The 16,210-nt window shown below is 34.7% G+C and overlaps 1 protein-coding gene and 1 non-coding gene across 2 annotated transcripts in view; one reads left to right on the forward strand and one right to left on the reverse strand.

Annotated features, from left to right (window-relative positions):
* Nucleotides 1-16,002, reverse strand: part of LOC100791230 (50S ribosomal protein L25) — a 37,065-nt gene extending 21,063 nt beyond the window's left edge. Inside the window, exons 1-2 of the mRNA XM_041011401.1 lie at nt 15,896-16,002; nt 15,678-15,809 (exon numbers count right to left, since the gene is read on the reverse strand). Coding sequence (XP_040867335.1) covers nt 15,678-15,809; nt 15,896-16,002 — 239 coding nt within the window. The remainder of the gene's footprint in view (nt 1-15,677; nt 15,810-15,895) is intronic.
* MIR4363 (microRNA MIR4363) lies at nt 10,700-10,814 on the forward strand. Its single transcript, NR_126604.1, has one exon. It is a non-coding gene; the product is annotated as a microRNA MIR4363 (primary transcript).
* Nucleotides 16,003-16,210: the final 208 nt, after the last annotated feature.

A 16,210-nucleotide genomic window follows, 5' to 3' on the forward strand; every position in this document is an offset into this window, starting at 1 on the left:
TCAGCTTCTTCAAATTATGCATACTGCATGAGAAATCTCGGTAGTGGATGCCTTAGAAATTTACTTGAATGATGTAGAAAGACAATTAGACAGAAAGGTGAGAGTTGCTACGAAAGATAGGATGAAACTGGGCAACACCCAAGTCCATGTGCTAAAATCCACCAGAAACATGACATTTGTGCGCAATACACAATGCCTGGTACACCATGGCAAAATGGTGTATCAGAAAGGCATAATATAACTTTAATGGATATAAGAGTATATTAGAAATTCAACTTTACCCTATCTTTGTGGATGCATGCGTTGAAAACTGCTATGTATTTGTTGAATATGGTTTTTAGTAAGGCAAGTGTAAAGACACCTTTTGAACTGTGGACGAATAGGACACCTAGTATAAGGCACTTGCATGTCTGGGGTTGCTAGGAAGAAATAAGGATTTTTAATCCACAAGAAAGAAAATTGGATGAAAGAATAACCAATGGATATTTCATTGGTTATCCAAAAAAGTCAAATGGATATATGTTTTATCGTCCTAATCATTGTATGAGAATTGTCGAAACTGAAAATACAAGGTTCATTGAAAATGGTGAAATCAATGGGAGTACAGTTCCACGAGATGTGGAAATTAAAGAAGTTAAAGTGCAAGTCCCTTTAACTTCTGCCTCTAGCAGTAAGGTGATTACTCATTCAGTTGTTGTTCCAACCAACAATGAAGAAGGGCAACACAATAATGAATCCATGATACATAATGAACCTATTATGGAAGAACCACAAAAAGTAGCATTAAAGAGGTCTCAACGAGAAAGAAGACCAACTATTTCGAATGACTATGTGGTATACCTACATGAAAGAGAAAAAGACTTAAGCATTAATGATAATGATCTAGTTTCATCTTCACAAGTTATAAGCTATGATAGTTCTGATAAGTGGTTAGATGCCGTGAAAGAAGAGCTACATTCCATGGAACATAATGGTGTTTGGGGCCTCATAAAATTGCCAATGGGTTGCAAGAGAGTTGGTTGTAAGTGGGTCTTCAAGACTAAATGTGACTCTCATGACAACCTTGAATGTTACAAGGCTAGATTTGTTGCTAAGGGATTTATTCAGAAAGATGACATAGATTATAAAGAGACGTTTTCACCGGTCTCACGAAAAGATTCTTTTAGGATTATCATGACATTAGTAGCCCATTATGAATTGGAGCTACATCATATGGATGCGAAAAATGCCTTTCTTAATGGAGATTTAGAGGAGAATATTTATATGGACCAATCAATGGGCTTCTTAGTTGAAGGAAAGGAACACATGGTGTGAAAATTAAAGAAATCAATATACATTCTTAAGCAAGCTTCCCGCCAATGGTATTTGAAGTTTAATGATACCATTGTTTCTTTTGAATTAAAGGAAAATACTGTTTATCGATGTATATATCTGAAGATCAGTGGAAGTAAGGTTATTTCTCTAATTTTGTATGTTGATGATATCTTGCTTGCAACTAATGATCTTGGTTTTCTTCATGAGACTAAGAAGTTTTTCTTTAGCAACATTGAAATGAAAGATATGGGTTAGGCAAGCTGTGGGATAGGGATAGAAATATTTTGAAATAGATCACAAGGATTGTTAGGCTTGTCTCACAAAACATATATCATAAAGTACTAGAGGGATTCAGGATGGAAAAATGCTTAGCATCACCCGTTCGAATTCAGAAATGAGACAAATTTAGTCTTGCACAATGTCTTAAAAATGATCTAGAATGAAAACAAATGGAAGAAATTCCATATGCATCAGTTGTTGGGAGTATTATGTATGCTCAGATCTATATTCGACCAGACATAAGCTTTGCAGCTGGAATGTTAGGAAGATATCAAAGTAACCTGGGAGCTGAACATTGGAAAGCTGCAAAGAATGTTCTGAGATAGTTACAAGGAACAAAGATCCCATGCTTACATATAGGAGGTCTGATCACCTTGAGGTGATTGGGTATTTAGACTCAAACTTTACTGAATGTGTAGATACGAGAAAATCCATTCTCGACTATGTATTTCTTTTAGCAGGAGGATCAATATCGTGGAAGAGTGGAAAATAATCAGTTATTGCTGCTTCTACCATGGAAGCTGAATTTGTAGCATGTTTTGAGGCTACAATTCAAGCTCATTGGCTGTGAAACTTTAGTTCAGGGCTTGGAATTGTCGAAAGTATTGCTAGCCGCTGAAAATGTATTGTGATAACTTTGCAATAATATTTTTCTCTAAGAACGACAAGTACTCTAAAGGTGCTAAGCATATGGAATTGAAGGACTTTGTCATGAAGGAAGAAGTTCAGAAACAAAGAGTGTTAATAAAACATACTAGCACAAACCTTATGATAGCTGACCCTTTGACAAAGGGATTACCGTCCAAGACATTATAAAACATGTTGAAAATATGGGCATTATTGTTATTAATGATCATTAAGTGTAATTTATCTTATGCATTTTACTGACACTCTTAGCTCATTTATGATATGTTTTTGATTACCTGCTCTCTATGTTTGCATGCATATTTGTATTATAGTAATCTTAACAGGTTTTGTCTTGAATAAAGACATTATGTTGGACCAATTGTATGCTTCTAACTAATGGTCATATTAAGAAGAAGACTAATTTGTAGTACATGGAAGGGACTATGTCAATTAAGTGATGTACAACCACCATGACTCAAATTTGTTCCTATTCTTAATCATGAAATTATGATGTATCCGATGTATAGAACGATCTAGTTATTTTAATGCACATTATGTTAGTTTAATCTATTTATTTATTTAGTCCATAATGTTTGGTAATGTCACATGAGCCAAGTGGGAGAATGTAAGAATTAATGTCTCATGTGGGAGGCATGTGACTTATGTAGGAACTAATTAATAATTAAGGACTAAATTGTAATTTGGTTAAATTGGAGCAATTTCTAGAGGTAACTACTATTTGATGTGAGTAGTGCTTATAAAGGGGTTAATACCCACTAATGTAAAATAAGATCCCTATCCTGATAGAAAATTGTTTTCTCAAAACCCCTAGCCATCACAAACGTAAAGAGATAAAAAGAATAGTCAAGGGAGTGAAATCTTGTTTCTCTCCTCTTTCAAGGAATCAAAGTGCACCAGAGAGAAGTCTCACTATGGAGAAAGATACGCATTGTTTATCTATTATGTGTGAGAATCATAGATTTCAAGATCCTATTGGTTTCCTACAATTGTTAATCTCAGGAACCCTTCAAGTTTTACATCATCAACATTAGCAGCGACAATAGCAAGAATTTATGAAGTTTAATATTGGGTTTGAGCCTAGTAATGGTGGAGGGTTTGGGAACCAAGTGGAGTTGTAGTATCCTTCCTTGGTTCTTGGAAATTTCGAGAATGTTGAGTCTTACTAGATGCAATAACAAGAGGAGCAACATCATCCCATTGAGGCATAATTTCTCTTCTCACCGTAGCAGGAGTCACAGGGACAACATTAGCAACAATAGTGTGAAAGTGAGGATGTGAGGAATGTCATTCTTGCTTGATTTCTCAATCAAGTAGCTATGATGTCTATTTCTCACTTGCGTTTAACACTATTCAAACAAGCTAGGTACATGGTTTCTTCCATACATTTTGAGTTTATATCTCTCTCACCTTAGAGTGAACACAAATTTAATGGTTTGAGTATAGGTTTGCATTTAACAAGTTCTCACTCTCGCTCTTTATAGGTACGACAAAGATTGCATACAATTTTATAGATGTGTGTTGTTCAATTAAAATTTGAATTTTACATTAATGATAAGACAAAAAAAGATTTGCATTAAAACCGAGGTAAAATACTCTACGGATAACTAAGCAACCATATATACAACTCCTATAAAATTACATGTAAGTTTTATCCTTTTAAATATCGGTAAAAATAACTTCATTAAAATTCTTAGATTTCTCTTATACTATGGAAATTCCCATATTTTAAATCCCTTTTCAATGTTGTTCTCCTTTCATCGATTATATTTCTAATCATATTAATAACTTATTAATTTTATCGACTTGTCTCTTTCTAAGTTTAATTTAAACCACATGGGTGTACATCACTCTTTTTCTTTAATATTTTTACATTTTCTTGGCTGCATTTTCCTTTCACACCTCAATTTTTACGCTAAGAAGAATTCTAGCAAAGCTAGCTGGTAAACGTTTTTTTAATAGATTGTTTATTATTAATTGAAATTTATCAAAGCTTATGAAATAAGAGATCGACTTACATGTAATTCATGAGTCATAATTTAGTAAGTTACAATACATTTTAGGCAATACTAACTAGTATAAAATAACATTAATGTGTGCCACCAAGCACTTATAGTGAACTTCAATGAAAACTTTTCATTTATTAACTTGTAACCGGTATTCTTAAAACATTTATTGACAAGAGTGCTGCTAAATTTTCTTATGATAAAAAATGAGAGGATTAAACTCAAGTTTCACTTTTTCTTTCTTATTTATACTATTAGCATCAATTTGTAGATGCAATTGGCTTTGATGTTTTGATGATGATCATGATGATGTGTTGCAATTGATGCAAATGGGCTTTTCAAGATTAAAATTCAAGACAATACTTCAAGATTACAAGTCACAACATCAAGATGATCACTAGAATATTAGGAAGGGAATTCCTAATTGAATTAGCAAAGGTTTGGCCAAGTAATTTAAAATAAAAAGTGTTTCTCAAAGGTTTTACTCTCTGGTAATCGATTACCAGAGGATGTAATCGATTACCAGTGGCCAAATACGTTTTATAACAGCTATAAAAATTTGAATTCAAAATTTTAAAAGCTGTAATCGATTACACAATTTTGGTAATCGATTACCAGCAGTTAGTAAACGTTTTAATTCAAATTTTAAAAGCTGTAATCGATTACACAATTACTGTAATCGATTACCAGACAGGATTTTCAGAAAAATAATTTCAAGAGTCACAACTTTTCAAAGGCTTTACTCATGACCACCAATGGTCTATATATATGTGACTTAAACACGAAATTGCTTAGAGATTTTCAGAACAACAAAGTGTTTATCCTCTCAAAGAGCATTTTCATTTTATCCTCTTAAGAATTCCTTGGCTAATTCAATTGCAATTCATTAAGGAATTAATTGAGTGCTCAATCTGTAAAATCCATCTCTTTCTAGAGAGATTTGTTCCTCTTCTTCTTCTTATTCTCTAAGGGATTAAGAGACTGTGAGTCTCTTGTTGTAAAGGATCTCTAAACACAAAGGAAGGATTGTCCTTGTGTGTTTAGAACTTGTAAAAGGAATTTACAAGATAGTGGAACTCTCAAGCGGGTTGCTTGGGGACTGGACGTAGGCACAAGGGTGTGGCCGAACCAGTATAAAACTGAGTTTGCATTTTCTCTTCCCTTAATCTCCTTTATTTATTATTGCTTTATATTCATATTCAAGTTGCTTCATTTGAATTAATATTTAAGAAGATTGTCATTAAGGGAATTCATAACTTGAGTAAAAAGTAAAATAGATTTTTAATTAGGGGAAACAGTTTGGAATATCTTAATTCAACCCCCCCTTCTTAAGATATCTGAGGCCACTTGTCTAACAAGTGGTATCAGAGCTTCATTCTTGTACAAGGTTTAGAAGCTTCAAGAAAAAGATGGCCTCAGCAAATTCCTTATTTCCAGAAGGAAATTCTATCAACAGACCTCCAATCTTTAATGGAGAGGGTTACCACTACTGGAAAACCCGAATGCAAATTTTTATCGAGGCAATAGATCTAAATATCTGGGAAGCCATAGAAATAGGGCCTTATATACCCACCACAGTAGAAAGAGTTTCAATAGATGGTAGTTCATCAAGTGAAAGCATAACCATAGAAAAACCTAGAGATAGATGGTCTGAAGAGGATAGAAAACGAGTACAATACAACCTAAAAGCCAAAAACATAATAACATCTGCCCTAGGAATGGATGAATATTTCAGAGTTTCAAATTGTAAGAGTGCTAAGGAAATGTGGGACACTCTTCGATTAACACATGAAGGAACTACAGATGTTAAAAGATCTAGGATAAATGCACTAACTCATGAGTATGAATTATTTAGAATGAATGCAAATGAAAATATTAAGAGTATGCAAAAGAGATTTACACATATAGTAAATCATCTAGCAGCCTTAGGCAAAGAATTTCAAAATGAAGATCTTATAAACAAGGTGCTAAGATGTTTAAGTAGAGAATGGCAACCCAAAGTAACGGCTATTTCTGAATCAAGAGATTTGTCTAACATGTCTCTTGCCACTTTATTTGGTAAGTTGCAGGAACACGAGATGGAACTATTGAGATTGCACCAAAATGAAGAAAATGACAAGAAAAAGAAAGGAATTGCTCTTAAAGCATCATCCTCAATTCAAGAAGAAAGTGATCAGGATAATGATGCAGATGATGATGATGATCTAAGTTTCTTTGTAAAAAGATTCAACAAATTTCTTAAAGTAAGAGGAAATCAGAGGCGACCAAATTTTAAATCAAAGAGAAGGACAGAAAATTCATCCTCTACTCTAAAATGCTTTGAATGCAATCAACCTGGACATCTGAGGGTTGATTGTCCCATCTTCAAGAAAAAGATGGAAAAATCTGAAAAGAAAAATCATAGTGAGAAGAAACTAAAGAAAGCATACATCACATGGGATGAAAATGATTTGGAATCCTCTGATGATTCTGAAAATGAAGAGATAAATCTTTGCCTTATGGCAAAAAGTTACGAAAGTGATGAAGAGGTAACATCTTCAAACAACTTATCTATTTCCTTTGATGAATTGCAAGATGCATTTGCTGATTTGCATAAAGAATCAATTAAACTTGCAAAATTAGTTTCATCATCAAAGAAAACAATTTCAAATTTAGAAAATGAAATTTCAAAATTAAACAAAGAATTAGATCTTCTTAGAAATGAAGTTTCAATCTCTAAAACAAATGAAAAAGTTAATATCTCCACTATTAATGACAAGAAAATAACATATTCTTGTAGTTGTTGTGATAAATATGTAAAAGAAATTAAAGAGTTAAAAAATTCTCTTGCAAAATTTTCATATAGTAGAAATAATTTAGATGTTATATTAAGTAAACAAAGATATGTGTCTAATAAAAATGGACTAGGGTATAAATCTGAAAAATGACAAAAGGTTCATAAAAACTTTTTCACTTCCACACAAAAATGTAATTCTAATTCTATTACTTGTTTTTACTGTGGAAGAAGAGGACATGGCATATCAACTTGCTACTTCAAGAAAAATTACAGTAACATTAAAATGATATGGGTCCCAAAAGGATCCTCAGGTTATACTAACATGCAAGGACCCAATAAAATTTGGGTACCTAAGTCAAAAACTTGATTATGCAGGTATCTTTGAGAAAGAAGTGGTACATAGATAGCGGATGCTCAAAACATATGACTGGAGATGCATCAAATTTTACACACATATCTCCAAAGAAAAGCGGGCATGTAACATATGGTGACAACAACAAAGGTAGAATTCTTGGAGTGGGTAAAATAGGTACAAATTCTTCAAACTCCATTGAAAATGTTCTACTTGTTGAAGGCCTTAAGCACAACTTGCTTAGCGTTAGTCAACTATGTGACAAAGGCTATCTAGTATCATTTGATTCTCAGAAATGTCTTATAGAACATACGCATGACATTAATGTAAAGCATGTAGGACATAGAGTCAATAATGTTTACATGATAGACTTAAGCATAAAACAAGAAAACAATCATTGCTTTCTTAGTAAAGATGATGATCCATGGTTATGGCATAAAAGAATTGCTCACATAAACATGAATCACTTAAATAAATTAATTTCAAAAGATTTAGTAGTTGGTTTGCCTAAATTGAAATTTGAAAAAGATAAACTATGCGATGCATGTCAAAAGGGCAAACAAACAAGAGTCTCATTCAAATCTAAAAATGTTGTTTCAACCACTCGACCATTACAGTTATTGCATATGGATCTATTTGGTCCATCTAGAACCATGAGTTTTGGAGGAAATTACTATGCTTTAGTTATAGTTGATGATTTTTCTAGATATACTTGGACATTATTTATTACACACAAAAGTGATTCATTCCAAGGATTTAGGAAACTTGCTAAAGTCATACAAAACAAGAAAAATCTCAAGATTGCATCCATTAGAAGTGATCATGGGGGTGAATTTGAAAATAAAGATTTTGAATTATTTTGTGATGAACATGGTATTGAACATAATTTTTCTGCACCAAGAACCCCTCAACAAAATGGAGTTGTTGAGAGGAAAAATAGGTCATTGGAAGAAATTGCAAGAACTTTATTAAATGATACTTCTCTTCCAAAGTATTTTTGGGCTGAAGCTGTCAATACTGCATGTTACATCATGAATAGAGCCTTGATAAGACCTATTTTAAAGAAAACCCCATATGAGTTATTTAACGGTAGAAAACCCAATATTTCTCATCTACATGTTTTTGGTTGTAAGTGCTTTGTACTTAATAATGGTAAAGATAATCTAGGAAAATTCGATGCAAAATCTGATGAAGGCATTTTTCTTGGATATTCTTTACAAAACAAAGCATATAGAATATTTAATAAGAGAACTATGAATATAGAGGAATCCATTCATGTTACCTTTGATGAATCTAATGCTATATTGTCAACAAAGAATATGCTAGATGACATTGCAGATTCTTTAGAACATATGAACATTCATGAACAAGATTCCAAAGGAAATGACAAAGGAAACAATGAAGATCCTCCAGAAGAAGGCAAATCCAATGATGCACTCCCAAGAGAATGGAAAACTTCAAGAGATCATCCCCTCGACAACATTATTGGTGATATCTCAAAAGGGGTAACAACTAGACACTCTCTTAAAGATTTATGCAATAATATGGCTTTTGTATCTATGATTGAACCTAAAATTATAAAAGAAGCCATAGTAGATGATAATTGGATCATTGCCATGCAAGAAGAACTAAACCAATTTGAAAGAAACAATGTGTGGAAATTAGTAGAAAAACCTGAAAATTATCCTATCATAGGAACAAAATGGGTTTTTAGAAATAAATTGGATGAACATGGTATAATCATTAGAAATAAAGCCAGGTTAGTAGCAAAAGGGTATAATCAAGAAGAGGGAATAGACTATGAAGAAACATATGCTCCAGTTGCAAGATTAGAAGCCATTAGAATGCTTTTGGCATATGCATCCATAATGAACTTTAAACTTTATCAAATGGATGTTAAAAGTGCCTTTCTAAATGGCTTAATTCAAGAAGAGGTATATGTTGAACAATCCCCTGGTTTTGAAATTTCTGATAAACCAAACCATGTTTATAAATTACAAAAGGCTCTTTATGGTTTGAAACAAGCCCCTAGGGCATGGTATGAACGATTAAGTAATTTTCTTCTTGAAAAAGAATTCTCCAGAGGTAAAGTGGATACCACATTATTCATAAAGAGAAAGCATAATGATATTTTGTTGGTTCAAATATATGTTGATGATATAATTTTTGGATCCACTAATGATTCATTGTGCAAGGAGTTTTCCCTTGATATGCAAAGTGAATTTGAAATGTCAATGATGGGAGAACTAAAGTACTTTCTGGGATTACAAATCAAGCAAACTCAAGAAGGTATATTCATCAATCAATCCAAATACTGCAAGGAATTGATCAAAAGATTTGGGATGGATAGTGCAAAACACATGTCTACACCGATGAGCACTAATTGTTACTTAGATAAAGATGAATCTGGTCAGTCTATAGACATAAAACAATATCGAGGTATGATCGGATCTCTTCTTTATTTATCTGCTAGTAGACCTAATATTATGTTTAGTGTTTGCATGTGTGCTAGGTTTCAATCCAACCCCAAACAATCACATCTAAGTGCAGTAAAGAGAATCATGAGATATCTATTAGGAACAATCAATTTAGGATTATGGTATCCTAAGAATTCAACATGTAACTTAATAGGATATTCTGATTCTGATTTTGCCGGATCTAAAACTGATAGAAAAAGTACAAATGGAACTTGTCAATTTATTGGATCGGCTCTTGTCTCATGGCATAGTAAGAAACAAAACAGTGTTGCTTTATCTACTGCTGAAGCGGAGTATATCTCTGCCGGTAGTTGTTGTGCACAAATTTTATGGATGAAGCAACAATTATCTGACTATGGCATCACTCTTGATCGCATACCTATTAAGTGTGATAATACTAGTGCCATAAATCTATCCAAAAACCCAGTTCAACATTCAAGAACTAAACATATAGAGATTAGACACCACTTTCTTAGAGATCATGTCTTAAAGGGAGATTGTGTATTAGAATTTGTTGATACTAAGAATCAACTTGCTGATATTTTCACTAAACCTCTCCCCAAGGAAGTGTTTTTCTCTATTAGAAGAGAATTAGGTCTCTTAGATGTAAGAGATTTAGAAAAATAGGAATTGATTGGTTGATTGATTGGTTGATTGATTGGTTGATTTACTTTTTACCTTTTGATTGTAGATTATTTTGTTTGATCTTGTTTGAATTCTTGTTTTTATGATAGAATTTATGATTTATTGTGTATATAGTAATTGAATGATTGAATTTAGTGTATTAGTAGTGAAAATTAGTCATATAGGATGTATTTGAGCATAAATATAGATATTCTCTTAGAAACTAGCCTAGGATAGGCTCTGGTAATCGATTACCATCCAGTGTAATCGATTACACATGAACAGGCAGCCTGTAATCGATTACAACATCCTGTAATCGATTACCAGAAGGCTTATTAGGCCTGTAATCGATTACCAATACCTGTAATCGATTACAATGCGTCATCTTCTATAAATACTCACGAAATCAGAGCTGCTGCGCAGCCAAAGCTTCCTCCACGTTTTCCTCCATACCTAGAACTTCAAACCTTCGATTCTCACTCAATTCTTCACCAAATCACGTCCCGTAAAGCCCAATCTTCCTCTTTTTCACTCCTCTTTCACTTCCACCGATCAAAATCCAGAAAAACTTCATCAAATGGCAGAGCCATCAAAGAAGAGAAAGGGATCATCCTCCACCGCTACCGCTACTGCCCATCGCCGTCACGGCCCATCCGGAGCACCCACAGCACCTATTCCTCCTTCTTTGTCATCTCCAAGATCATCAACACTGTTTTCATCCGATGATCAACGTCTACGGTACCTTTCTCAATTTTCTTCTAGAATAATCTTAGACCCTAAGTACCTAGACATAGAGTTCTTTAATGATGAAACGTTTGATTGCTATCAAGTGTTTCAAAATTCTGGTCTTGTTGATTTCATGTCATTTAAATTGCCATATTATCCTGAACTTGTAAAGGTCTTCTACTGCAATTTAAAAATTCAGGATGGTATTATTATGTCTGAGGTGCATGGTACTTCTATGGTCATTGATCAGTCACTTTTCTTTTCTTTGACTCATTTACCCAGTCAAGGTGCACCTTTTGAGGGCACCATTGTTGATGACTGGAAATTCGATTATTCGAGTCATGATGCTCGTCGCATGGTCTGCAATGATCAAGCTGAAATGACCGGTAGATTGTTGGCCGGGTCATTAACTTTTGATAATCGCATCATGCATTATATCATTGTTAGAATTTTGCTTCCTCGGTCTTCAAAATTTAGCACAAGCCTCTGAGGAGGATTTGATTCTTATGTGGGCTTTTCTAACCGGTCGTCAGATCGACTGGGCCCATTTGGTTCGGTACCGAATGCATAAAGGCATTACGGGCCAATGCACCTCTTCCTTATCCACACTTGATTACTCTGTTTTTGCGTCATTTTCAAATTCCGCTTGATGATGAACCCTTTGTTCAAGTCAAGCGTTCCTTTGCAATTGGTGCTGGTGCAGTGACCTCCTTTGGGTATCATAAAGATCGGAATGGACAATGGCTGAAGAAGGATGCACTCCCTCCTCAAGATGAACGTAATCCTTCACCTCCTCCTCAACGTGAAGATTCCGCACTCATGAATGAAGTCCTCTCTGAATTACGGGGTCTTCGTTCGTATGTTGGTGACCGCTTCGACTCGTTAGATTCACGCTTTGCCGGTATGGACATTCGTCTTACACAGCTTGAAGAGGATGTCGGATACATTCGTCAGAGTTTCGATCTTCCACCACCACCTCCGTCTTCTTAGATTTTAGTTTCTAATTATTTATCTTTTATAAGCCGTGTATTTTGGCTTTTAGTTTCTTAGAATTTACATTATTATGCTAAGTACTTTGCTTATTTATCTTGTGGTTTTTAAATTTCAGTCTTGGATGTTTTGTGATTGTTGACATTTTCAGTTATTTGGATTTTGGTTTGATTATTTCTTCTTTGTGAGTTTGGCTTCTTATGTTTTATACTCTGATATTTATATATTTTCTACTCCTTTGTCATCTCTGTGTTGATTTCCGAGGTCTTTGGCTTTTTGATGTTGCCAAAGGGGGAGAAAAGGTTGTAGAAAAAGCTTAAGAAAAAGCTTAACAAACTTAGAAATCAAGTGATCATGAATTCCGAAATATAGGGGGAGTAAACGGATGCACATTTTATCTATATACAATTGTTTGTTGCTTGCTTGAATCTTGATTTCAGGTATTGTATTGTCATCATCAAAAAGGGGGAGATTGTAGATGCAATTGGCTTTGATGTTTTGATGATGATCATGATGATGTGTTGCAATTGATGCAAATGGGCTTTTCAAGATTAAAATTCAAGACAATACTTCAAGATTACAAGTCACAACATCAAGATGATCACTAGAATATTAGGAAGGGAATTCCTAATTGAATTAGCAAAGGTTTGGCCAAGTAATTTAAAATAAAAAGTGTTTCTCAAAGGTTTTACTCTCTGGTAATCGATTACCAGAGGATGTAATCGATTACCAGTGGCCAAATACGTTTTATAACAGCTATAAAAATTTGAATTCAAAATTTTAAAAGCTGTAATCGATTACACAATTTTGGTAATCGATTACCAGCAGTTAGTAAACGTTTTAATTCAAATTTTAAAAGCTGTAATCGATTACACAATTACTGTAATCGATTACCAGACAGGATTTTCAGAAAAATAATTTCAAGAGTCACAACTTTTCAAAGGCTTTACTCATGACCACCAATGGTCTATATATATGTGACTTAAACACGAAATTGCTTAGAGATTTTCAGAACAACAAAGTGTTTATCCTCTCAAAGAGCAATTTCATTTTATCCTCTTAAGAATTCCTTGGCTAATTCAATTGCAATTCATTAAGGAATTAATTGAGTGCTCAATCTGTAAAATCCATCTCTTTCTAGAGAGATTTGTTCCTCTTCTTCTTCTTATTCTCTAAGGGATTAAGAGACTGTGAGTCTCTTGTTGTAAAGGATCTCTAAACACAAAGGAAGGATTGTCCTTGTGTGTTTAGAACTTGTAAAAGGAATTTACAAGATAGTGGAACTCTCAAGCGGGTTGCTTGGGGACTGGACGTAGGCACAAGGGTGTGGCCGAACCAGTATAAAACTGAGTTTGCATTTTCTCTTCCCTTAATCTCCTTTATTTATTATTGCTTTATATTCATATTCAAGTTGCTTCATTTGAATTAATATTTAAGAAGATTGTCATTAAGGGAATTCATAACTTGAGTAAAAAGTAAAATAGATTTTTAATTAGGGGAAACAGTTTGGAATATCTTAATTCAACCCCCCCTTCTTAAGATATCTGAGGCCACTTGTCTAACACAATTGTGATATGATCATACTCATTCACCTAATGAAATTAGGAAAATATTTGGTGGACATCTAATATATTATCCAACACCTACAAAGAGAGTAAAAGTAGAGAGAACAATATAAGTATGATGTGATTTATGATGTAAGAGGAAGATAAAGATAAAAAGATATGAGAGATATTAATGGCATGTATAAAATTATAAGTGATTCATATATCATTGCTCATGAAATTACATATATGTTTTGAGAGAATTTGAGAAAAACAACGTGCCAACGAAAATTTATGATAAAATGCAATATTCAATGTCGGTTCAACAAGTTTTGTCCGTTGTGGCATCCATAAATTGGACTCCCAACATACATTCTTTTGCTCTGTTTAATGAAACTCATACAATTATAAGACACTACTCATATAATCTTGATTTGGCATATTATTTTCTCTTTCAAATATGTTTGTTTTCTCTCATAGAAAAAAGGCTTTGGCTAGTAGAAGGATGTTTGTTGATGACATATATGCACAATTTCGATGGTTTCAATTTTTTTACTGCATTCAAATATACTAACGTAAAACTAAATTATGTAAATAGAAGATGTACTGCCCAAGGGCTACAAATGATGTGGCAAGTGATACGGCACTAAAGTACACATGTAAACCCTGCTCGTCAACCTTAGATCCAAAATGCGGAAGCTTCTTGTACAAAGCCATCTCGAGCGCCTAGCGGCTAGGTGGTCAGGCTGTTAAGATCTTGATATATGTGAGTCTTTATGATAAGATTGTTACTCTATTATCAAGATAATGCAAGGCAGTTACACGTGATCAACAAAGTTGTTATGCTATTGTAACAACCTCGAAAAGCAAGGACCCAAGGCTTCCATCCGATGTTATAAATAACCAGGTTCTACACTCATTTTTTCATTCATACTAACGATACCATGACGCTACTCACACGATCAACGAGCGCACCTACGGTGAATCGCACCCCTATCAGACCAACGATACCGTGGATGATAACAACACCTCGCATCCACACCGACATGAAGGGCGGATGACTCAATGACATCCTTTTGTCGATTGAATCATTGAGGTTGACTTACCTCTAGGTTGGAAATTGCTCAACTTGGAGCATTACAATGGGACCACCGACCTGGACGAACACCTGGATGTGTTCCTCACCCAGGAAAACCTCTATACTAATGACGACGCGTTCCTATGTCGACTCTTCCCTATGACCCTTAGGGAGAAACATTGACGTGATATGAAGGAATTCCTCCATGGTTTATTGATAGTTTCAACACCCTTATAGACTGTTTGAACTCTCAATATGTGATGTGCTGATCGCATCGCCTAAATTTTGCTGCTTTAGCTAGTCTATGTCAGGTAGACTACGAGTCACTCTACAAATTGATGAACAAATTTGGCTGACTTGTTATCTAAATCAAGAATCTCAATCCTGAGGTGGTGCTACATTCCATGTTACTGGCCCTACGACCTGACAGGTTTGTTGACAATCTGTGCAAGAAACCTCCCAACAGCATAGACGAGTTACGAGATCAAGCCAAGGGCTACACTTAGATGGAAGAAATGTTGAGGTTGCAAAACGAAGTTCGACAGGATGGACAAAAGCATGAGAAAGGAGAAAGTAGCCCAAGGACCGACTCTCATAAGTTAGACAAGTGACATAAATAGGACAAGCGTCAACCTCTTAAAAGGGGACCAAGGTATGAGCATTATACACCTTTGACGATAAATCGAGCCACCATCCTCGAACAAACTTTCAATGCGGAGGTACCCATATAGTTACCCCCCATACATCCTTCCAGACCTAGTCTAGATAGATCCAAGCACTACAGATACCACCGTAACCATAGCCACAACACTGAAGACTATTAGGCCCTCAAGGACAAGATTGAAGAACTTATATAGGCAGGTTACCTAGCAATAATGAGGAACATTGCAGGAGAAGAAATATTGATAGAAGGGGAGACAGAATAGAGGATAGAAGGAGGCAGAGGCATCACCCACAAAGGCGTGTTCACCAACCCCAACAATAGCAGGAAGACAAACCTGCTTAGCAGATTAGAGGTGTTATTAACACTATTGCGGGCAAATTTTCCTATAGAGGGCTATCTAGCCAGCCATAGAAGCATCACCTCCATGCCATCAAAGACCTTGATGTCAACCGTGTCAACATATAATCATCAAGAAGTCTTCCTCCCATAACCTTCACAGACAAAGATTTCAAAGGCATTAACCCCATCAACTAGGACAACCCTATGGTTGTCTCTATTGTCATTGCCAACTTCATGGTGTCTAAAGTTCTTTTTGACCAAGGAAGTTCCATAGACATACTCTATTGGAAGACATTTCAAAGGCTTGAAATCTCATCCACCACGATTAAACCACATTACAAACCACTCCTAGGTTTTGTTGGCGAGTGAGTGCAAACCAGAGGTTACGTGGACCTG

The sequence above is a fragment of the Glycine max genome, chromosome 17 (genome assembly GCF_000004515.6).
Source record: "Glycine max cultivar Williams 82 chromosome 17, Glycine_max_v4.0, whole genome shotgun sequence".
Lineage (NCBI taxonomy): Eukaryota > Viridiplantae > Streptophyta > Magnoliopsida > Fabales > Fabaceae > Glycine > Glycine max.